At 30.7% G+C, this 23,624-nt stretch overlaps 2 protein-coding genes across 2 annotated transcripts; one reads left to right on the top strand and one right to left on the bottom strand.

The window, feature by feature from the left end:
- Positions 1-3,139: 3,139 nt before the first annotated feature.
- LOC123210469 (8-hydroxygeraniol dehydrogenase-like) lies at positions 3,140-4,958 on the bottom strand. The gene is made up of 5 exons (XM_044628849.1): positions 4,767-4,958; positions 4,562-4,675; positions 3,834-4,347; positions 3,599-3,752; positions 3,140-3,506 (listed from the first exon to the last, which is right to left on the bottom strand). The coding sequence occupies exons 1-5, from the start codon at positions 4,856-4,858 to the stop codon at positions 3,298-3,300; spliced, it is 1,083 nt and encodes a 360-aa protein (XP_044484784.1). The 5' UTR covers positions 4,859-4,958; the 3' UTR covers positions 3,140-3,297.
- An 11,444-nt stretch (positions 4,959-16,402) lies between these two features.
- Positions 16,403-20,711, top strand: LOC123195723 (homogentisate 1,2-dioxygenase-like). Its single transcript, XM_044609544.1, has 9 exons — positions 16,403-16,873; positions 17,288-17,518; positions 17,729-17,808; positions 18,159-18,326; positions 18,440-18,615; positions 18,807-18,876; positions 18,986-19,140; positions 19,736-19,819; positions 20,167-20,711. The coding sequence occupies exons 1-9, from the start codon at positions 16,656-16,658 to the stop codon at positions 20,386-20,388; spliced, it is 1,404 nt and encodes a 467-aa protein (XP_044465479.1). The 5' UTR covers positions 16,403-16,655; the 3' UTR covers positions 20,389-20,711.
- Positions 20,712-23,624: the final 2,913 nt, after the last annotated feature.

Here is a 23,624-nt window from a genome sequence, read left to right as displayed (position 1 = left end):
AGGAGATTTTACAACAACATTTAACCAGTGAATTACGAAGACAAAAAGATTCAAAAAAATTACGAATTTTCAAATTAAAATTGTTATAAATGTTCAGGGTTTAGTATCAAGAGTTGAATAAATATATCTTACGATTTTTAAATTTTTTTGTTTTTATTATGAAGTAGGGTTTAAGTTAATTTAAAAAAAAAAATAATTTGACATTTGAATTAATTAAAGTTTCGATTATTTGAATCCAAAAAAAAAAAGTCCACTTCCCATGCTCTTGGCCTTGAATTAATTGAAGTATCAAATTTTCATCTAGAGATTGGGCAAAGGACTATTTACCACCCATTTTTTAGGCCTATCTCAAACTGATACCCACGAGAGATGAAAAACCCTTTCTCCCATCTATGACCAAATTGCCGTCTAATTTCTCAGTTAGGGACATGGACAAAATCGATATTTTACTATTTAAAACCTTAAAACTTTATAATTTCACCATTTTCCCCCTCCAGGTTTTAAAAACTAACAACTCAGCCTATCCTCAAAGTTTAAAAAGTTTAGATTTCACTCCTAGGGTTTGCTTCATTCTTCGACCACTACCAACGACCGACGCATTCCACCGATCTCGTATCTCTGACTACAAAGGACGACCCTTTGGGCGACGAAGCGTCGTCCAGATCTGGACGATGAAGAGTCGTCCAGATCTGGAGGAACAGACGAAGGACGACACTTCATCGTCACGTTTGGACGAAGCGACTAAGCGTCGTCCTTCGTCGTCTGGGTGGAGTGACGAAGAGATCTCTGTCTCTTAGTCGCATCGTGCGACGAAGAGATTTCCATCTCTTCGTCACATCGTGCGACGAGGAGATGAAGATCTCTTCGTCGCACTAGGAGAAGGAGGAGGTCAGTGACGACATCGAAAGATGAATTTGAAGAATGGGGGTGAAATTGCTATTTTTGAAAGTTATGGGGGACGGCTGCGTTTTGAAAAATATTAAAACTCTAGGTTTGGGGGTGAAAATGTTAGTTTTCAAAGTTTAAAAACTTAGGTTAAAGATGATATGTTAGTTTCTAAAACCTAAAGGGGGTAAAAAGTAATAAATTTTATAACTTTTTAATATAAACAATAAAATATCGATTTTGCCCCTGTATCTAACTGAGAAATTGGACGACAATTTGGTCATGGGTGGGAGAAAAGGTTTTTCATCTCCCGTGGGTATCATTTTGAGATAGACCTAAAAAATGGGTGGAAAATAGTCCTTTTCCCCTAGAGATTCTATCCTCACAAGGGGCAACCTTCATTGGGCAGTGGGACTCCCACAAGGGGCCACGGCCCCTTGACGTTCGCAATAAGGCTTGACCCCCTTGACTTTCATAATGACTTTGATGAATCTTACAAAGATGTTCTTTAAGTATAATTTGAAAGATCAAATGGTATAAGAGAGGGTAAATGAGATAATCTAAAATAATATTTATTAAATTAAAAAATTAAACCAATTTATTTAATTTAAAAATGTTGACTATTTTAATGTAATTTATAAAAATGACAAGAGATATTTTGAATAATCAATATAATTAAAATAACATAACATAAAATATAAGTTTGAAGGATGAGTGGTTCAACACAACTTGGCTTATGTTCACTCCTCCAAGCTATCTCTCTTAGAGTATTCTACTAATCCTTGGTTGATAAAATCTCAACCAAATATTTCTTCACAATAAAAATAGTTTATAAGATGTTATTAACCTTTATAAGTACTATAACTCAATTTTTCTGACTAAAAAATTTTTAATCTCTTTAAAAGTGAACCTTACTCTTTTATAGTATGAATTTTTATATGAATTTGAAATATAATCTCATTTAAAGAATGTATATGAAAATTTACCCTTATTACACCCAAATGCAAATGAAATTAAAAAGTATGTAAGCAAAAGTTTTTATTAGAGAAGAGAATTTGCAATTGAATAGCTCAAAATTGATTTGCTCTCAAATATATGAAAGTTCCTAGTGGCAAAAGTCGATTCCAAGTGAATTTGATTATATTTATATAGGAAAAAATAAGAAAAGTTATTGTTGTGCACAAAAATTAGTCGTTTTATTTTTTCAAAAAACATAAAATTCGATTAACCGGATGTGACATGACACTTCTATAGTATCTACATGGCACTAGCTGTTAGAAAATTTAAAGCAAAATTCAATTGACTGAAAGAAATTCGGTCAACCAAATTTCTGGAAATTCAAAAGCCACCAATGAAGAATTCGATTGGTCAAATTCGGTCAATCAAATTTTATTACATTTACCCCTTGAACCTTTGAAAAGTAATAATTTAACCCAATTTTGAAAATTCTTTCAAAACCAACTTTGAGATATAAAAATGTAGTTCACAAAACTTTATCATTTTAAACGAGTTAATAAACTTTGATAAAAATTTGAACTTAACTCAATAAGTTTGAAAAATAATATTTTAACCTAAAATATGAAAATAAATTTTTGAGTGAGCTTTTACATGCAAATAAATATTCTAATCAAAACAAATACTTCAAAATTACAAACATATCTATCTAAAGTTGAGTTTTTCTTCAAATTTTTAAAAATTTTTCACTTGAGTCTTATCTTTCATTTTTATTTTGAAATTCCTTCAAATACATTTTATAAATTTTTGTAATCTAAATTCACGTTCAAACAAAGATATCTACTTCTCTAGGTATCAAAAAAGTAAGATGCCATATTTAATTTCAAGACAAATTTTTCAATATTGTGTTTTGCTAAATATGTGGTCCAAATTTATTGCGTTATTGGTTTTGGCTCTTACTTGACACTTTCATCAGAGGTGTCAAGCAAGCAAAACAGCCACAAAAACACCACGTTAGCATCCTGTTCAATTTTCAAAAGCGCTTTTCCCGCAATCTCAAGCCCCATCCACAAGGACCATAACCCTGAAAAAGGCAATATCCTAACGAAAGATCTTGACAAAGGCCAAGGCTGATTTATAGTATATGACATAGTTTTGCCCTTTTTTTCTTCTGAATTTGTTTTCTTACCTCAATAATTGATTATGGACTTATGGTTGGTAGTGTCACTTAACTTCTAAACCTTAAATCCTAATCAAAGTATGTAAGTGGTATGTTCTTGTGAAGTGACTAAACAAAGAATAAATGAAAAGCATTTGTTATTTATTTCATTCACGACTTAGTATCTTGTAATACATGATGCAAAGTGACACTCTCTTACATAAACCTATGCGGAAACAAGCATATTTTAGCATTGAAAACCCTTCAAACTTAGAAATACAAATACGCCAAGCTAGTCCTCAAGGCTTGGTAGTTGCCAAGGTGTTCCCAATATCAATGACAAATCGGTATCTAACATCAGCTTTGGCGAGTCTCTCCATTGCCGTGTTCACATAATCCATTGAAATAACTTCAATATCAGCTGCTATGTTGTGTTTTGCTGCAAAATCAATCATCTCTTGGGTCTCTTTCATTCCTCCAATCCCACTCCCAGCCACACTCTTCCTTCCTGTTTTCACATAATTTATTAATCAACTCTGCAGCTCAGATGATTACTTAAAAATGATTGTGGTATTCTCTTAATCTTAAACATAAGCTTACCCATAATTAGAGGAAAGACAGGCAACTCTAGAGGCTTTTCTGGGGCACCAACCGTAACAAGCTTTCCATTGGGCTTCAATAGACCGAGTAATGGCAAAAGTGGATGGACTGCAGACACCGTATCAATAATACCATCCAATGTACCCATGGCAGCCTGCAAAAATTTAACCAAAAAATTGAGTCTTTTGGTACTATGAGAACAGATCATTCGGCTTTTTCAAAGAACTATGGTTACCTGCATTTGCTCAGGTTCACGGCTGACCAAAAATGAATCAGCACCGAGATGTTCCAAAGCTTCTTTCATCTTGCTTGGAGAGGTGCTAATTACTGTCACCTTAGCTCCAAAAGCCTTGGCAAATTTAATAGCCACATGGCCAAGCCCACCGAGGCCAACGATGGCGATGTGCTTCCCCGGTTCAGCAAATCCAAAATATTTCAATGGACTATAAACAGTGATCCCAGCACAGAGTAAAGGAGCGCCAGCAGCAAGTGGCATGTTGTCAGGGAACACAACAACGTAGCGTTGATTGGCGACCATATGATCGGAGTAGCCCCCATATGTGATTGTCCCATCGGTGTCAATGCCATTGTAGGTGAGAATGAATTTTGAACAGTAGTTTTCAAGATCATTGACACAACTATCGCAGGAGTGGCATGCACCCACCAAGCATCCAACACCAACTTTATCTCCTACTTTAACTTTCTCCACTTTGCTACCCACTTCTGTCACTTCTCCAACAATTTCATGTCTGCAATCATGTTTTGGCCGATGGTCAGGATTAAGTTGAATTAGGAATCCGATAACTACAGTTAATCTTTTGATGGCCACACATATGACAGGCATCTTTTGACTAAAAATAAAGTGGTTCTCCCTAGTCCTTCTAAGCCATAATAGTATGGGTCCACAAAGAAGACCATATTAAACGTTACAGAAAATGAGAGAGGAGGAGGACATATACATACCCAGGAAGCAAAGGGTAAATGGAGTTGCCCCATTCATTTTTGACACTGTGAAGATCAGAGTGGCATACTCCACAATATAACACCTTAAACCTCACGTCTTCATCACCTGTTTCCCTGCATATATATTTATGGATTGTTATAACATATTTATTTCTGGTAAAAGGTTGCAGCAAATATACGGGAACAGAAAACAAATATTGATTACCTCCTAGAGAACTTGAAGGGAGAGAGATGGCCAGAAGGGTCAGTCGCTGCCCATCCAAAAGCCTTAACAGGGTGTTGATCTTCCGGTGACATCGCCGTTTGCTATGAAAAAATGCTTACCGTATTGCTTACAAATTAACCAATAACAACAAGAGAGAAGGCAGTGCTGAGGCTTACTAGTTGATGGAGAGGTATTTTATAGAGAGAGGGAGGCAAAAAAAATTGGAATTATGGCCGTGATGAGGTACTATATTACGTGGGATGACATACTTGTTGATCTAATCCGGGGGTAAAATAGTCAATGTGTTCAACTTTCTTATCGGGAGAGCCAAGGCGAATGGTTCATGTTCATGCATTATGATTCTAAGGGGGTCAGAATGTCAACCCTGATCATAACGTGACTACTGAGCCACCATAATAATAATAATAATAATAATAATAATAAGGGTAATTAATTAAAATAAGCAAAATTTTAAGTGTTTATACGTTTTTAGGCACTCTAAAAAAGTTTTACTAAAATAAACAAACCGTATTTTTTTTTATCCTTTTTACCTTTATGTTGAAAAATCAAGTAAAAATATTTTTTTTGAGAATCTGCGTCGGTTTATGGTGGTTACGATGATGGTTAGGGATTTTACAGTGAAACTTTAAATATGTCGAATTATGTATATGAATGTTTTTGAATGTTTCAAACGCTTAAAATGATGTAGTTTCGATGTTAATGGATGTCTGGAAGTGTAGCCGTTGAGAGACAAAAGCGTAAAAAGTGAACAGTATCGCGCAAACTGCGCAAATTTATAGTGCCGCGCAAATACTGTTCCACTGCGCAAACTGCTTGCAAAATAGTGCAAAAATCCTGTTCACAGACTATGATATCTACTTTTGCGCGATGTGAACAGTATTTTGCGCAATTTGTGTGATACTGTTCACTTTTTGTGCAGTTTGCGCGACACTGTTCACTTTTTGCGCATTTTTGTCTCTCAACGGCTACACTTCCAGACATCCATTAACATCGAAACTACATCATTTTAAACGTTCGAAACATTCAAAAACATTCATATACATAATTCAACATATTTAGGGTTTCAGTGTAAAATCTCTAGCCACCATCATAACCACCATAAACCGACGCACATTCTCAGAAAAAATATTTTTACTTGGTTTTTCAACATAATGGTAAAAAGGGTAAAAAAAATACGGTTTGCTTATTTTGGTAAAACTTTTCTAGGGTGACCTAAAAATATATAAACGCTTAAAATTTTGCTTATTTTAATTAATTTCCCTAATAATAATAAGGGCAAAAGACTTAGTCCCACTAGATATAGTAAAATCTCAAATTTTTATCTATTAAATTTAAAAAATTTAAATACCCATTCACAATCAATTTGTTATTAAAAATTTTAATTAATATTAAGGATAAAATTGTTATTTAATAAAAAATTAAAGTTTCATCATAATTTCCTCCTTTATATTTAAAAACTTATATTTTATCTCCAATCCAAGGTTTGAAAAGTAACAAAAACCCCCTAGGGTTTGTTCCTTTTTCTCCGACGTCGATTTCTCCTTCCCCGACCCATCGACAGTCCTTCCTTCCCCCCTTGTCTCTTCTCCGATCTCTCTCTCTAGCCTCTCTGATTGTCTTTGATTGGAGAAGACTCAGACGAAGATGAGCGGATCAGTCTTTGTCAGAGAGACGAAGACAATGTGTCTTTGTTTTAGATGAAGACCGATCATCTTCGTCTAAGAGACGAAGATGACGTGTTTTCATCCAAACGAAGACCGCTCGTCTTTGTCTAAGACAAAGACGGTCGGAGAGGCTAGCGAGAGAGACCAGAGGAGAGATAAGAGGGGAAAGGAGTACAACCGACGACTGGGGAAGGAGAAATCGGTGTCAAAGGAAGAGGAACAAACCCTAAGGGGGGTTTTGTCACTTTTCAAACCTTAGATTGGGGGTAAAATGTAAGTTTTTAAATATAGGGGAGAAAATTGTGATGAAACTTTAATTTTTTACTAAATGATAATTTTACCCTTAACGTTAAAATTTGTAAGAAAAAATTAATTATAAGTAGATGTTTGAGTTTTTGGAAATTAGTGAATGAGAGTTTGGGATATCACTACACCTTGGGTGGGAATAAGTCTTTTGGCCTAATAATAATAAGCACCAAAGAGTTGTCTCACCCAAGTTTTGGTATAAAAATATATACATATTGTGTTAGATTAAAAACTCAAATATTTGTATATAGACTAATTTTTATTAAAATTTTTAATTATAAATAAAGATAAAATTGATATTTTATCATTACTCTTACAATCATAATATTTCACCTTAGGTTTAAAAAACTAGTATTTCATCTCGCTTCAATTCTCAAAGTTTAAAAAGTAAACATTTCATTATTTAGGTTTTGTTTCTTTCCCTCCATTCTTTAGCCAATCTCCTATTTGTCAGTGCACCCTCTCATACCCCAGACAATGATGTGACAATGAAACTGCTATAATAATGCGATGACGACACTTCAATTTAGATCTGTTGTGATGATGAACCTTAAACCCTTGATTCAGTTAGAAGAACGATGAAGAAGTTCAAGAGAAATTTCAATTCAGCCAGGAAAGCAACGAAAACGCTTGAGAGACATTTTTGTTGGCTAAGATCCATTACACAATTGATCTGGATAAAGCGAGACTATCCGTCACACGACGAATTTGAACGAAGAGCCACAATTCATCACTTTTGTGGAAGCTTTGCTATAGCGTCGTCATTTGGGATGCGAGAGGGTATGCCGACAGATGGGAGGTTGGCTGCATAATAGTCATCACAGAATGGAAGGGAAGAAATAAAACCTTAAGGGTAAAATGTTAACTTTTCAAACTTTGGAAATGAGTGAAACTATTAGTTTTTCAAATCTAAGGGGTGAAATGTTAAAATTTTAGGGTTTAGTGATAAAATAATGATTTTACCCTTACTTGTAATTGAAAATTCTAATGAAAGTCAGTTCATGGCTGGGTGTTTGAGTTTTTGATATAGCATAGATATATATATTTGTCTTTGTATTAAAGCTTGGGTGAGAAATAGTCATACCCTCCAATTTTCAAAAACTCAAATACCTACTTATGGAGTAATTTTTATTAAAAATCTCAGTTAAGATTAAAGGTAAAACTGTCATTTAACAAAAATTTAAAAAACTAAAATTTCATCACATTCCTCCCCCTCAATTTGAAAACTTACAATTCCCCCCCTCAAAAAAAAAAAAAAATTTCAAAGTTTGAAAAGTGGCAATTTCTCTCTAAGGTTTTTTTTTTTCTCTTTTTCTCCAACAACGATCTACTATCGGTCGTCCTCATTCTTGCCTTATTTCTTCCTCTCGACCTCTCTCCCTATCCTCTCCGACCATAGATAGACAAAAATTGTCTAAAAATTTAGACGATTTTCTTTAGGAAATCTAGATAAAAGTCATCTAGAAATATAGACAATGAGGTCCAGCTGAAAAGATTCTTCATCTGGATAACGTCATGTCTAGACAAAAATCGTTTAGGTTTTCAGATGATTTCTGTCAATCAATGGTCAAAGAAGAAAAGGAGAAAGGTCAAAAGGGAGACATAAGGCTAAAGGGAGGACAATTCATCAACTAGAGATGACTCATCATTGTAATAGAAAAAAGGAAGAAAAACTTGATGGAAAAATTATCATTTTTTAAATTTTGGGTGAGGGTAAATTATAAAATTTTTAAATTTAAGAGACGAAAATGTAATAAATTTTTAATAAATAATAGTTTTACTTCTAATCCTAATTAAAATTTCTAATCTTAATCGAAATTTTTAACATAAATTATTTCATAAATAAATATTTAAATTTTTAAAAATTAAAAATAAGATTTTGAAATTTTAGTACACCGTATGCGAGGACAACTATTTAGCCCAAATGATAATTGAGTTTACAATTATATCTTATCGAATTAAATTTAATTAAATATTTATTTGTTTTATCTAAACGATGTAATACTTTAATCGGTTACATAATAAAAAGATTATTTTTAAGCTACTTGTTAATAATAAAATGTAGTCATTTAGCTTAATTTTTTTATTATTCACTTAATTAATTATTTTTTAAGGCAATATTATTATTTGTATTTAACTCATCACCAAGAGACACACTCGTCCATTTTAAAATCTATTGGAGATAAAATTGTTTTAAATCATATAATTATATTGTTATTAAAAATTTAAACTATTTTATATTTGTTAAAAATAAAAAGGTCTGTCGATTATTTTCTCACAAACTCCATATGGCTCGTCCAAGGAAGCAAGTTGATACTATTTTAGTAAGAAACTTTGCAGGCCTGCTCATAGGTAACAGGCATTAACTGGACATCCGAGACCGAGTTTCATTGGCAACTAATCGAAATGATATTATTTTAATTTGAATAAATTTTCTTAAATTTGAGTTTAATTCGAATTTGAGTTTGAATCAAATTTTAAGTTTAGTTTGATATTAAATCAATATCATTTTAATACATATTAATCGAAATGATATTATTTTAATTAATTTATATTAAATTTTTTATGCTCATCAATTTGACAAACCGATTCGAGCTTTAAGGGTTAAGTGAATTCGAACTCAAATAAATTTTATTCCTTTTTCTGTCAAACTTTTTGTGTTTGCGTCTTTGATGGCGAATATGACACAAATTGGTTTGTGAATACAATAAATGGATACGTTTGTGCACTCTTTCACACAAGGGTTTATCACATTATATCTCAAGTGTCACAAATAATTACACAGGTTCTATATATAAGTGTTTGTCATGTATAATGTCTTTATCTTAGTTGATGAATGATCGTGCATTTGTTTTTATGCAAATACTAGTTTTATGTTGATACGCGATCATTCTTGTATATAGAGTCATAGACATGAAAGTTGGTCGTGTAGGGTTAGTTCTGACACAACCCTTGTGTATACACTCACGAATTGGTAGGTTTAGTAGGTAAGTTGACTCACCAACAATCAAGACCCATGACTTAATCTAAAGTAGAAATGATAATTTAAGTCTAAATTTAGTAGTCTCGACTCTAATAAGGAGAAAATTCTTCAATAGGAACATAGAAGGGGAAAGAGATAGGGATAGAGACAAAAAAATCTTCGTAATTAAGGACATAAATATATGTGTCATCTCCCCGCCCTGCTCCGCCCTCCCCTCATTCCTGTCCCTTTATGTTAATATATTGACTTAAAATATTAACATATCTTTATAATTTTAGATTGTTTATGTTTTTTAAATTTATTTATGTTTTTGTTGTGCATATTAAAGTGATTAATATTCCATTTAAAATAGTAGGTTGTTTTTAATTTTACTCAATTTTATTATTTAATATATTTATGTTATGTTTAGAGAGTATAAAAAAACGATTTTTTTCATGAATACGAGAAGATGATTTTTCTCTGTAAAATTGAGAAATTTTTGTCATCTTTATAATAGGAACAAGTCAGGGGATAGAAATTGATATCCTCTACAGAGACGGAGATAAAGATTGATATCCTCCTCTTATTCTTCTCTATTATCATCCCTACTTTAGAGTAAGTTTTTAATGAATCAGTCCAATGAATTATTATTATTATTATTATTAATTTTTTGATTAGTTATATGGGGTCAGCCATGTCTAATTGTACATCACATCTAAAATGTGAACATCATTATTTTGATTGGATTTTTACCTAACCTTTTGATGCCATTTCATGTAGGGAGTACTCCTAATTGGTCACACATTATTTTCATCTCAAATTTTCATCAAACCGAGCCAAATCTAACATTCAATGCATGTCTCCTATAAAATGGTTTCATTTTCAAATACATTTTCTTACGTTATATAAAAGTAATATCTATCAGCAGGTCTTAACCTACCAAGACAGTACATCAGATGATGGCCAACCGGATTACGATTTTATTGATTATCATATATATAAACATTCAATGGCCATGATTTCACTTAGAATTCATCAATACATATCGATCTTGAGCATCAATCTATCATCATAATATTTTCACATGTAAATTATTCTTTATAAAAGGTTCAACTGATCAAATCCGATTTTGATCGAATCAATTAAAAAATTGTATTTTTATATTAATTAGACCAAAATTAGAGCTAATTTCCGATTCAATCAATTGGTTTGATCTAATTTTAAAATCATTGTTAAATAAAATTCAAATTAAGTAGTCAATAGAACAACCATGTACTCTTTGTGAACAATCATTCAACTTTTTTAATTATATATCTTATGTGACATGTTATTTATATCGTTCATCAAACTTGATATGAACAAAAATGCACTCTTCATACATGACTAACATATCCTTATAAGTAATTATTTTACCATATAATATTAACTTAGACTTACATTATTAAGATAAATTTTAGCATTTAGAACCCGACCAAAGGACTATTTCCCACCCAAGGTTGAATGCAAAGAAAAATATATACGTACAAGGTTTGTAAAACCCAAATACTCATCTATAACAATATTTTTGTTTAAAATATCAGATTGAGTTAAAGGTAAAATTTTTATTTATTAAAAAAAATTAAAAATTAAAAATTTATTACTTTTTACTCTCCAAGTTTAAAAATCTTACAATTCTTCTCCCTCTATTCAATATTTTTAAATTTTAAAAAATAATCATTTCACTTTTCAAATCTCTAGGTTTTATTTTTTTCCTCACCAGCAACCGTCTCCAACAATAGCAATCTTTGAAAACTAGAGGTAAGATCTAGCGTCATCTTCTACTAACTATTCTTATCTTCGTATTAAAACTTGGATGGGAAATAGTCCATTGGCCTTAGAACTTTCGAAAAATAAATCTTGTGCTATACATCAAAGGTCACAAATTCAAGCTTTATCAAATTTGATATGATATATATACTTAAAAGCAAAAATGTATTTAATATATTATAAATTGAAAACCGAATAATAGTCAATATTTTTATCAATTTCATCTAGCATAATAAATAATATATTAAATGTATTATAATTCATAATATAAACTAAAAATCTTTACATCTCCTATTAACCAGTTTTGATAACAAAATGCCTTAATAATTAAAATATAATATATTAACTATGAGTTAACAATCATCAACTATATATTTAACAATGTAGTATTAATTCTAATTATAGATGAGGCGTTTAAATTTGACTAATTTTTATTGAATAAATAATATATTATTATATAATTAAATAATTTTAAATTAAAAATAAAATAATATTTAATTATATTATTTTATATATTTTATTTTTAGATATTTTATTATCTATTAATATCTCATATTTTATCAAGTCTTTAATAATTTTTATTTTATAAATTGTGTTATTAAATTAAAGATAATACAGATAGAAATATGGGTAAATTTAGTTATTATTTCTAACAAAATACATTATTTTGATAAAGTATAGTGCATTGAAAATAAAAAGTACAGGTATTAATTAAAATAGGTATAAAATTTTATGTCTAAATTTTTTTAAATAAATTTTTAATGGATTCACTTTTTTAAACAAATTCAATGTTTATTCCAACAATACTTCTCTTTGAAAATTATTTTTCTTCAGTCGTATTTTTCTTCAGCAGCATTTTTTTTAACAATATACTTTAACATTATCACATTATTATAAGTTTGATAATTTATGAATCAAAACATTTATAAATTTATTTGAAAATATATTGATTTTTAGTTTGAGTATTGATATGTTCAGATCGAAACAAAAAGCAAAATAAATAAAAGTGTGAAAATGCTATATTATATAAATATATTTATAGATATATATTTATAATATATTATACAATTTATTTCATATATATATATATATATATATATATATATATATATATATATATAGAGTAAACCGAGTGTGGGAAGTACTAGAAATACGTTAAATATAAGAATACTTTATTATATAAATATAATACAATATTATAAAATATGAATAAATATTTATATAAATATATAAAAATATTTTTGTTATAAAAATATTTAAAATGTTTATACATGATTGTGAGATTGCTCCTGCACTTGTCGCACTCATGTATATAAATATGTATGTTTGCATAGATTTGCATTTCTCGCACTTGTACCATTACTCTTCGCACTTATACTCACACTCACACTTTTCGCATTCGCACTCATGTCTGTTCTGTTTTTCATTCCGATATAGACATATCAATAATCAAACCAAGAATCGACTTATTTTTAAACAAGTTTATGAATATTTCAATTCACAAATTATTAAACTTACAATTAATGTGATGATATTAGAGTATGCTATTGAAAAAAATATATGGTTGAAGAAAGATAATTATCAGATAGGAGTATTATTAAAATAAATATTAAGTTTGCTTAAAAAAAATAAATTTATTAAAAGTTTGCCTAAAAATATTTAATCGTAAAATTTTGTGCCTATTTTAATTAATTTACCTTAAAAATTTGATTTAAGTTTCTAATTTTTTGTTAGGCCAAAGGACTTGTTCCCACCTAAGATTAAGTGTAATCTTAAACTCATACCCTATAACTTTTAAAAACCTAAATATCTATCCATAAACTAAATTCTATTAAAATTTTTATTTAGAGTTAATTATAAAATTGTCATTTTAATAATATTATTAAAAATATATATAATTTATTACATTTTTCTCTGAAGATTTTAAAAACTAACAATTTACCATTAACAAAAGTTTTTCAATTTTGAAAAATCATATTTTCATCCTCAAACCAAAGGTTTTTTTCTTTCACTCTCTGACCATTGGAGGCGTCCATTTAACACTATAAACCATTGCTATCACAATCTCTTCACCCATTTGATAAGAACCCATCGTCGTCTGACTTGGAAACTTATCATCTAGACGAGTATTGTTTAGATCTAACAAGTCCAATGAATCATTTGGACGCATCAAAGGTTAGATGAATTGTATAAATGACTTCAACGTCCAAATGAAGAGATCTCGAAGTGGTTCCTCAATGTCGATGGACGATGCACGATAAAAGAAAATAGACAAAGGACGAACGAAATCGTTGACGAATAAAATCTCTTTGCTCGATTTCATTGGTGTTCCTTGACTATGGATGAAACTGATGGTGTTTGGAAGGCAAGGGAGCCCTAGAGAGGGAGAGAGTGTTGGGAGGAAAAGACTCAGCGAAAAAAATCTAAAAAAAAGTTAAAATTTATGAAAAAAATTGTGATTTTTCAAATATTAATAGGAAAAATTATAAAATTTTTAAATTGGGAGGTGAAAATATGTTTAAAATTTCGTTTTGAAATTTTTTATTAAATAATATTTTACTGTTAATTTTAATTGATATTTAATAAAAATTAATTGGTAGGTGAGAGTTGAGATGTAAAATAAAATTAAAGGATATAAGATTGGAATTACATTTAACATTTTCTGGGAGCAAGAGTTTTGGCGGGCCACGTTATCAAGTCTCCAACCCCCAAATTTAGTACATTGTCACTTTCAAAAACTGATGACGCAGAGGAGGCCACAAAAACAAATACGTCTTCTCTGTCCCCTCGTCGGTGGAAGGTGGAGGAAGGGCGTCGCTAAATGAAAGACCATAGATAAAAACTATGTAGGGGTGAAATAATTAATGTAAAAAAAAATATAAAATTTTAATTTTTTTTTAATATTATTAATTTGTATCTTTATAATTAACAATAAATTAAATGATATATGAGTATTTATATTTTCAAAAAATAATAAATATCATCTTAATAATGGACAAAACTTTGGATGGATAAAATCTTTTGGCCATGTTTTTCTTTCAAAATATATATAATTTGAATTTGTAATTAAGTGATACGATTATTTATTTATTTTTCAAAAATTATGTAATCAAATATTATTATTTTTGTTTTTATAGTTATTTGTATATATAATTTTATTATTTATTTATTAAATTATATATAAAATAATATCTAATTATACTAATATATCAATATTTATTTATAAAAATATATATATAATTATATAGGCCAAAATATTATTTACGTATAAGCATAGGATGATATATCAATATTTATTCATAAAATTATGTATATAATTATATAGACCAAAAATTTACGTTTAAGCACATGGCTGCACACACGCACACACATGCACACACACACAACCTACACACTCTTTTTTGGTTCCATGATGAAGACCATTTATTTAAATAATGTTTTTAAAATCAAACCGATTATCTCATGGTTTATGGTTCGATTGATTTGACCGGTTTAATTAAAGAATCGATCGATTTAATTTATTATTAAGTTATAATGAATATATTTTGCTTAAAAATTTGTAAAAAGTAAAATCAATCAAGATATCTATACCTATGAAGATTAGAACAAATACTTTTTAAGGAGTAGCAATTATTTATTTGATTTTAGTGAAATAATTAAAATAAAAAAAGTTTCAATCTCATGATATAGAAAAGAAATAATTCTATAAATTATTGCCTATAAAGACATTTCAATGAATATAAAATAATTTTTTCTTTTATTTTTGAACTTATTTTTCCTTACAAACATTTAGAAATTCATCAAATCTAATAAAAAATAATCAAATTATTCAAAAATAATTAAAATTTCAAAAAAATTCAAAATTTTGGTCAAGTCCGATCAAACCCAATTTGATCAGGTTTGATCGAGTTAATGAAAAAACCGCTTTTTTATATTAATTAGATTGGACTTAAAGCTGGTTTTTGTTTCAACCGGTTGAATCGATCAGTTCGGTCCGATTTTAAAATCATTGTGTTTAAGCATAAGTAAATAAAATTGGGCCAAAGGACTTATTCCCACTTAAAATATGTTATTTTCTCAAGTTTTTACCCTTTAACTTTGAAAATTCTATTTATCTACTTATAAACAGTTAAGTTTATTAGTTTTAAAGATACAATTGTTATTTTATTTGTAATATTAAAAATAAATTTAGATTTTATCTCTTTTTCTTCATAAATCCTAAAAATTAACCATTTTCCCCTGATGCTAAGTTTAAAAAAATGACATTTCTCCTTCCAGAGTTTAATTTTCAAACTTCAGCATTATCGTCGACGATCTCTCCCTCCTTACGCTTTCTCTCCCTCATGCAATCTCTCTCCTCTCATTTAAACCTTTCGGGTGGCAACAATTGAAGTCAAAAAGATGACTCTTCGTCTTCTTAAAAGAAGACAATGAAGACGTTTGTCTTTTTCTAAGAAGATAATTTTCTTGACTTCAATCAATATCGATTAGAGATTCAGGTGAGAGGATAGAGAATACTGAAAGGAGAGGAAACGTCAAGAGAGAGAGGTTGTCAATGATGACGTTAGAGTTTGAAAACTAAACCCTGGAGGGGGAAGGGGGAGGAAAATATTATTTTTTAAAGTTTGTGTTACGAGAAAATGGTTAATTTTTAAGATTTAAAGAGAAAATATAAAATAAAATTTTAAGGGGTTAGATTTTATTAACTTTAATTATTTATAAATAAATAAATAAGATTTTTAAAGTTAATAGATAAAGATTGAGAATGCATGGAATAAGTCCTTTGGCCATAAATTTGTTACGTTGATAGGGCGATCTGATCTTTCAGGAGGATTCTATTGGACCAATTTTGCATGACACTAGTGACAATTCAAGCCTAACATTGCTTGAACTCCTCTACACATCAGAGTCGTACAGTGACTGGAACTGCTGTCATCGCATAAAATCGCAGCGGTCCAACAAATAGCAAGTCAACTGTACTGGTCTCTCACGCAATTACAGGGCCACGTCATCATCTTCATCTCCATCTCCATCTCCATCGGCATTCGTCGTCTTATTTGTTTATATAATAAAATCCTGTTATGGTCCTTGGCATGACATTTGAGCTTTTGGCTGAAGCTTACAGTTATCATGGAGAAGAACCAATCATCCTCCGAGGCCAAAATTAGACGCTCTGATTTTTCTGATCTCGCGTATGAATCAGGATTCGGCAACTCTTTCTCCTCCGAGGCCATCGACGGTGCTCTGCCACGTGGACAGAATAATCCTCTCCTTTGCCCTTACGGTCTCTATGCCGAACAGCTTTCCGGCACTTCCTTTACTTGTCCTCGCAAGCTCAATCAACGCAGGTTCCTTTATTTCAGGAATTCATTTTTGTTTTTACTCGCTCAAAGTAGGCGGAAAAAAGACAATTTTTAGACAGTGTTAATGAATATCAGGACTACCAATTTTTTCTGATACAGTCTCATACAATTAGATTATGTGACTGTTTATATAATTTAGAGTAATTTTTTATACCTGAGTTGCTGGAAATTACTTTACGAGTAATGTGTTATTAAATTTGATAAAACTTTGTTGCATATACGGTTACTATCGAGTTTTAGCATACGTAATTCTATTAATTTGTCAATCTATCAAATTTAGCAAGTACCTAGATTTTAGAACACATTTAATTCTATCTGCTGAACATATTCTAATTTTGCTGAGAAATTGTTATTGTTCTTTTGTTGATTCATTTGTTTTTTGTGGGTTCTTTTGAGCAGCTGGTTATACAGGATAAGGCCATCAGTTACACATGAACCATTCAAGTCTAGAGTGCCAGCTCATGGAAGGCTTGTGAGTGAATTTGACAAATCTAACAGTTCTACTACTCCGACTCAGTTACGGTGGAGGCCAGTGGATATTCCTGATTTGCCGACTGATTTCATAGATGGACTGTACACGGTATGTGGGGCTGGCAGTTCTTTTCTTCGGCATGGATACGCTATTCACATGTAATTGGTATTCCTTGAACATTTCATATGATTAAGTAAATATTATTCATTTTTTGAGTTCTGAAATTTTAGTAAAAATAAAAAAAGTATAAATGTTGGATAAGATTACAGATTCTAGTTTGTAAAACATCTTAATTGCTCTTCAAACGGAAAAGATAGTTGTTGAATATACATGTGTTTTGATAAGAATGAAAATTTATTTACTTGTAGGTACACTGCCAACAAATCAATGGAAAATTCTGCCTTCTGCAATGCAGATGGTGACTTTTTGGTTGTTCCCCAAAAAGGAAGTAAGTGAAATATAATCTTTTCCAGATTTGAGTGTGAGTCACATCTTGTTTGGAACCTTGTTGCTGTACTTGTTTCATTTCATGCGATCGATAATTGGAAGGCACCTTTTCTCTTTGTAGTCTCCCCTGCAAAACATTTTTACATGACTAAGATTTTCCTCATCCTTGTTTTACAACTTTTCCTTACCACTTACGTTATTGGTGATTAGAAATCTGTGTTGTATCATTCCAGTCATCTGTTAACAAAATTTTCTTAAACTCTTGTTTTCTACTTTGTCAATTGGGAGTCTCTTTGGGATTATGTTCTTTTTTGAGAGTTTTAATTGTGGTACATTGTATTGGTTGTATAGGGCTGTGGATTACCACTGAATGTGGACGATTACAAGTCTCTCCTGGTGAAATTGCTGTTTTACCCCAAGGCTTTCGCTTTGATGTAAGTTTACCGGATGGCCCATCACGTGGTTATGTTGCAGAGATTTTTGGTGCTCATTTTCAGCTTCCTGATCTTGGACCAATAGGTACATAATCTCTTTTTCGTTAGAGTAATACAAATGATACAAGTGTATAACTTATGCTATTGAGCATCTTGAAAGTGTAACACTGTGGAAAACATAATTTTGATTGCATGTAGGAGCTAATGGTCTGGCTGCACCAAGAGACTTCCTTGTTCCAAAAGCATGGTATGAAGATAAATCCTCTCCAGGATATACGATTGTGCAGAAGTTTGGCGGAGAATTGTTTACTGCAAAACAAGATTTTTCTCCTTTCAATGTAGTTGCTTGGCATGGTAATTATGTGCCTTATAAGGTAGGTGTTGTCCTGGTCCATTATTTGAGTATGTTGGTTGAATTGAAGCATTTTTGTTGCCTTTCCTGTTTTTCAAGGTGTTAAAATGATCAGATGAAAATTGAAACTAATTCAAAAAAATGACTTTGTTATGAGGTTATCATAATCAGCCTCATTTCAGTTATCTTAACTAAAACATCGTTTACTTGCAGTATGATCTCAGTAAGTTCTGCCCCTATAATACTGTCTTAGTTGATCATGGTGATCCATCTATAAATACAGGTAGGTAAATCTGTATTCTCATATTCCTTTTCTCCAGAATTCTGGTCTTTTTTCATCATTTGTAACTTATGTTTGATTTTGTAAAATGGATTTGTGTTATTTTTTGCAGTTCTGACAGCACCAACAGATAAACCTGGTGTGGCGTTGCTTGATTTTGTCATTTTCCCTCCTAGGTGGTTGGTGGCTGAGCATACATTCCGACCTCCTTATTACCATCGTAATTGCATGAGTGAGTTTATGGGCCTGATATATGGTGGATATGAGGTATATATATATATAATTCTACTTTGTTTCTTCTGTGGTCTTAGTTCTTACCTATTTTGAGTGATGAGAAACACAATCTTACCTTGTGCTTTTGGATTTGGCAATAAAAGTTGACAAAAAAGTTGGTTATTGTTATGTCTTTTTATTGTCAAAAAATTGAAAATGCTTATTCTGTATTTTTGAAAGGTCCAATTCATGCTTTAAGTGCTGTTAAAATTTGAAGAATAATCAAATCTCTGTAATAGTGTGGTTCTGCTCACGGTGTTTCAATTTACTTGGTAAGATTTTGATGATATCTGGTTGGATCTTTTGGAGTTGAATGAGAAATTTTGAGATGTAATGCAACTTACACCAGGATTGACCAGAGATTTAATATAAATTTCTCAAGTGTTTAAATTTTCTTTTTTTTTTTAAAGGAAAAGAAAAGAAAAAGACATTGACAACAGCTAGGCAAACAGAAGGGGAAGTCAACTATGTTTTTAATTTCATGCCTTGGTGCAATTACCTTTTTTTTGTAGGAGTTTCTACTTTCTACAGTTTATGCTGATAACTTACATTTATTCATATTCTTATCTATCTTTTTGTTTTATTCAAGGCCAAAGCAGATGGGTTTCTTCCCGGTGGTGCAAGCCTTCACAGCTGTATGACTCCCCATGGTCCTGATACCAAGACATTCGAGGTATAACTCTGGTACACAATTTTGATATACGCTCTGCTCATTTCACTTACAGCCCTCTTTTTTTCTCCCCGTTCACAAACTTATATGGAGTCTATGGACCAAATTACTTATTCAAAGACTTTTGAGTAACAAAATTTAGAACAAAGTGGGCAAATGAAAATATCGTGGAATACCAAACTTTTTACTTGACTCTGTTCATTCTTCAAAAGTTATAATTATTTTTTAAAATTTTCATTGATTAATAACCATATGTTTTCAGAGCTCAATTGGTTTACTGGCTGTAGGTGTCTGAGCTGTTTTTACCCTTGACAAGAAATCCTGATCTAATAACTCCCTTTGATGTGTAGGCCACTGTTGCTCGCGGAGATGAGGCAGCACCATATAAAATCACTGATACCATGGCCTTTATGTTTGAATCATGTTTAATTCCCAGAATCTGCCCATGGGCTCTTGAATCTCCCTCCTTGGATCAAGATTATTACCAGTGCTGGACTAGGTTAAGATCCCATTTCTCTGGTAAAGCAACTGATAACAGAAGTGTTGAGGAGAGCCGGAACGGACACCATTGAGCCTTGTTTCAGGCTATCATGTAAGGGATCCTATCGATCCTCAGGAATTAGTTGTTCTCCCTATAATAATTGCATTGAATGTATATAAGCATAAATCAATAAAGCTGAAATGAATCAACACATATAGGAATCCTTCTAGCTGTTGCTTAGCAGTGTTTATAGTCGCCCTGGTTAATACCTGTGTTTGAGGCTTGACCAGTTTACCTGTGTCTTATAAGCCTGGTTAATAAGGTTGCAATGTCACTATTTTTCCAACCCCAAGACATTATTATTTTTTTTAAAATTTTTTCCTGTTGAATGTAATGACTTGCAAAATTACTGCATTTGGAGACTTGCATAATCACTGCATTTAGGAAATTGCATATTTAAATGCAATCTCAACCGTTGAATGATTTCACAATTTGTGTTAAAAAACGAGACTCCTGATTATTAATTAATTTCAAAGCAATTTTTAATTTTTAAGACATGATTGATGCAACAAAACCCATTATTTAAATCCAAAAATGGAAAGAGAACTTCTTGTAATTTAAAATCTAGGGTTTGGCCTTTTTGTAGTAAATACCTGCTGGTTTTGAAAATGCGGCTCTAACTCTGGTATGTCTTTGAGTATTCAAAATAAGTATATAGTTGATTTATTATCATGTGATAGAGATATTTTGAATTAAATATAAAATAACATTAAATTATATAATGATATATTATTTGTATACTTATTTTATATATTTAAAATGTGTACATATAATATTTCTCTATAACAATAAAACTTTTTTTATGTATACAAATGTGTATTTATTTAACGTGTCTCATTATATTATTAGGTGATTTTAAATTAACGATAAAATATTATTCGATCATATAATGATATGTATAAATATATATTTATTTGTATATTTAAAATAAATAAATAAAATATTATTTTAACTCTATGCATAAAAAAGGGGGATGTTGCATATCTTCATTTGAAACATATTAAAAGCAGAGACATGGTTTGCCTTTTAGTCATTTAAAGATAAATATAATAATTGAAACATTGTCCAAAGTTGGATTCATCAACATTCAATGCCTCAACAACACCACCCACCCTCACTTGTAACACTCTGCAATCTCTGATTTTTTCTTGAAAAATATTAAAACATTAACTAACTTTAAAATATTATATTTTAATTATTTTTGAAACCATCAAAAAATATATTGAAGTTTTAAAATTGTTAAAAACACCCATAAACTTATTTGGATTCTCAAAAACCTTAAAATTTTTTATTAAATCCCTTGATATTTTTAAAAATTCTAATTTATTTCCTAAACTTTTGAGAAAGGAAAATAGAAAAATAAGGAAAAATTAAAAATTAAAAAAAAGAAAAAGAGAATATAGGAAGAGTAAAAATAGAAAAAATAAAAAAAACTATGTAAAATAATATTTTTATCTCTTATTTAATAAAATTTATTAACAAAAATAGATGATGAATGAGGATTTAATTTTTTTTTTTTTAACTTAAAACGTGAGACTCGTTGTTTGAAACTGCAAACAGGTCAATTACCCCATTCTGATCTGGAAAAGGGAAAGAACAATCACTAGATTCAATGCAACTGGGTAGAGAGGAGCTAGTGGTGACCACCAAAGTAAAATGTGCTAACGCGTCTGAGTTTTAATGGTGGTTTTATTTATTTATGATAAAGTGAAAGGAACAAATAGGGCCTTCTGTTTACTCCTTCCCACGTGCAATAATGCTTTCTTCCTTATCAGTTCATTTTCATGGCAGAAACTGAACAGTACTCCTTCTTCTCTCCCTCTTCTGTACGGCATTTTCCTTCCAACACTTCACAGTACATTTCTGGGATCAAACGATATAAAAAATAAGCTTAATTTATGATCATTGACACAGATTTGTTCATTAATTCTCCCTTTGCCAGTAATGACAAGCACATGCAGCCCCTCTTTTCTGAGAGTTTTATATCATATAGTACTCGGACAGAATATATTTAGTGGGATTAATGGTGAGTTTAAGACCATCAATCATGATCATTACTAGTACCTCGCACATGGAATTTGGTAAGATTCTGATCAGACTGCAACCGACATCAGATATGTCCATAATATTTCTTAAATGAAGGGTCACTCAGTTGATTATCACAGGGCAATTACATTAAACTTATGAGTTAATTAAGCTGCCTGTTATGTTAAAGTAGAGGAATGAGTTGATTGCATATCTTTCCCCTCAGACTTCAAATCTTGTCGTTTCCAAATTTTCTTACGAGTACCGTAGGAAGCACAAAAACACAACCCATGATCTGATCCTGTCTTTCTTAGGTGTGTCTGATTTCAAAACCCTTTACTGGTACTAAACGTTTTTTGAATATTTTGGAAATATAAAAAATTTTGAAACGTTTTTTTCTCTTATTTTTTAATTGATTTTATATTTTATTTTATTTTTTTATAATTTCAAACTCTAACTAAAATTTTATTCTCTCTCTACTCTGGAAAATTAGTTTGATCATTTTTAATATATATTATTTATTTAATTGTCAATTGATAGATGAAATTGATTAAGTATACCCATTGTTGTAGTTAAAAAATTGTTATTTTTTAATTTTTTTTTTTAAAGATACACAAATTGTTGTATCAATTTTTATTTTTTTAATAAAATTTAATATTATAAAAAATGATGTATTTTTCATATTTATATGATATTCTATATTTTTATTTCTTATATTTAAAAAAAAAATACATTTTAACATTTCTATTTCTGTTTTTTCAAATTTTTGCATTTTACCATCAGTTTCTAATTTTGTTGACTGAAATTATACAATTACTAAGAAATTCATAGTATTTGGAACGGTGATTAGGTATTTACACTTGTGGAAAAATTAAAAAAAAAAAGAGAAAAAAAGAAGAGCGTACATTTAGATGGCAGAAGTACATAAGAGGACCTCCAAGTTTCCAGCTTTTTCACGAATCACTATAAGTGTCTCTCCTAAGTACTTCCATTAATTAGCAAAGAACATAAGTGCCAACATGAGGTGAAGGAAGGTGCCAAGAAGTTGGCTTTGGCTTGTGAATGAGAGAGAAAATTAGGAGACAGAGACAGGCCTCCATGTGAGTCCCATTTGGAGACAAAGCAAGGAAAGGTGGCTCTTACAAACCCTTCACATGGGTGAAGAGCAAGAGGAGGACACGATTCTTATTTCTTTCACAGCTCATCATCCCCTCCCCTACATCTTCCTCCCCACTACATCAT

The sequence above is a fragment of the Mangifera indica genome, chromosome 1 (genome assembly GCF_011075055.1).
Source record: "Mangifera indica cultivar Alphonso chromosome 1, CATAS_Mindica_2.1, whole genome shotgun sequence".
Taxonomy (NCBI): domain Eukaryota; kingdom Viridiplantae; phylum Streptophyta; class Magnoliopsida; order Sapindales; family Anacardiaceae; genus Mangifera; species Mangifera indica.
The sequence above is the reverse complement of the archived record's forward strand: the minus strand, read 5'-3'. Positions and strand labels throughout refer to the sequence as shown.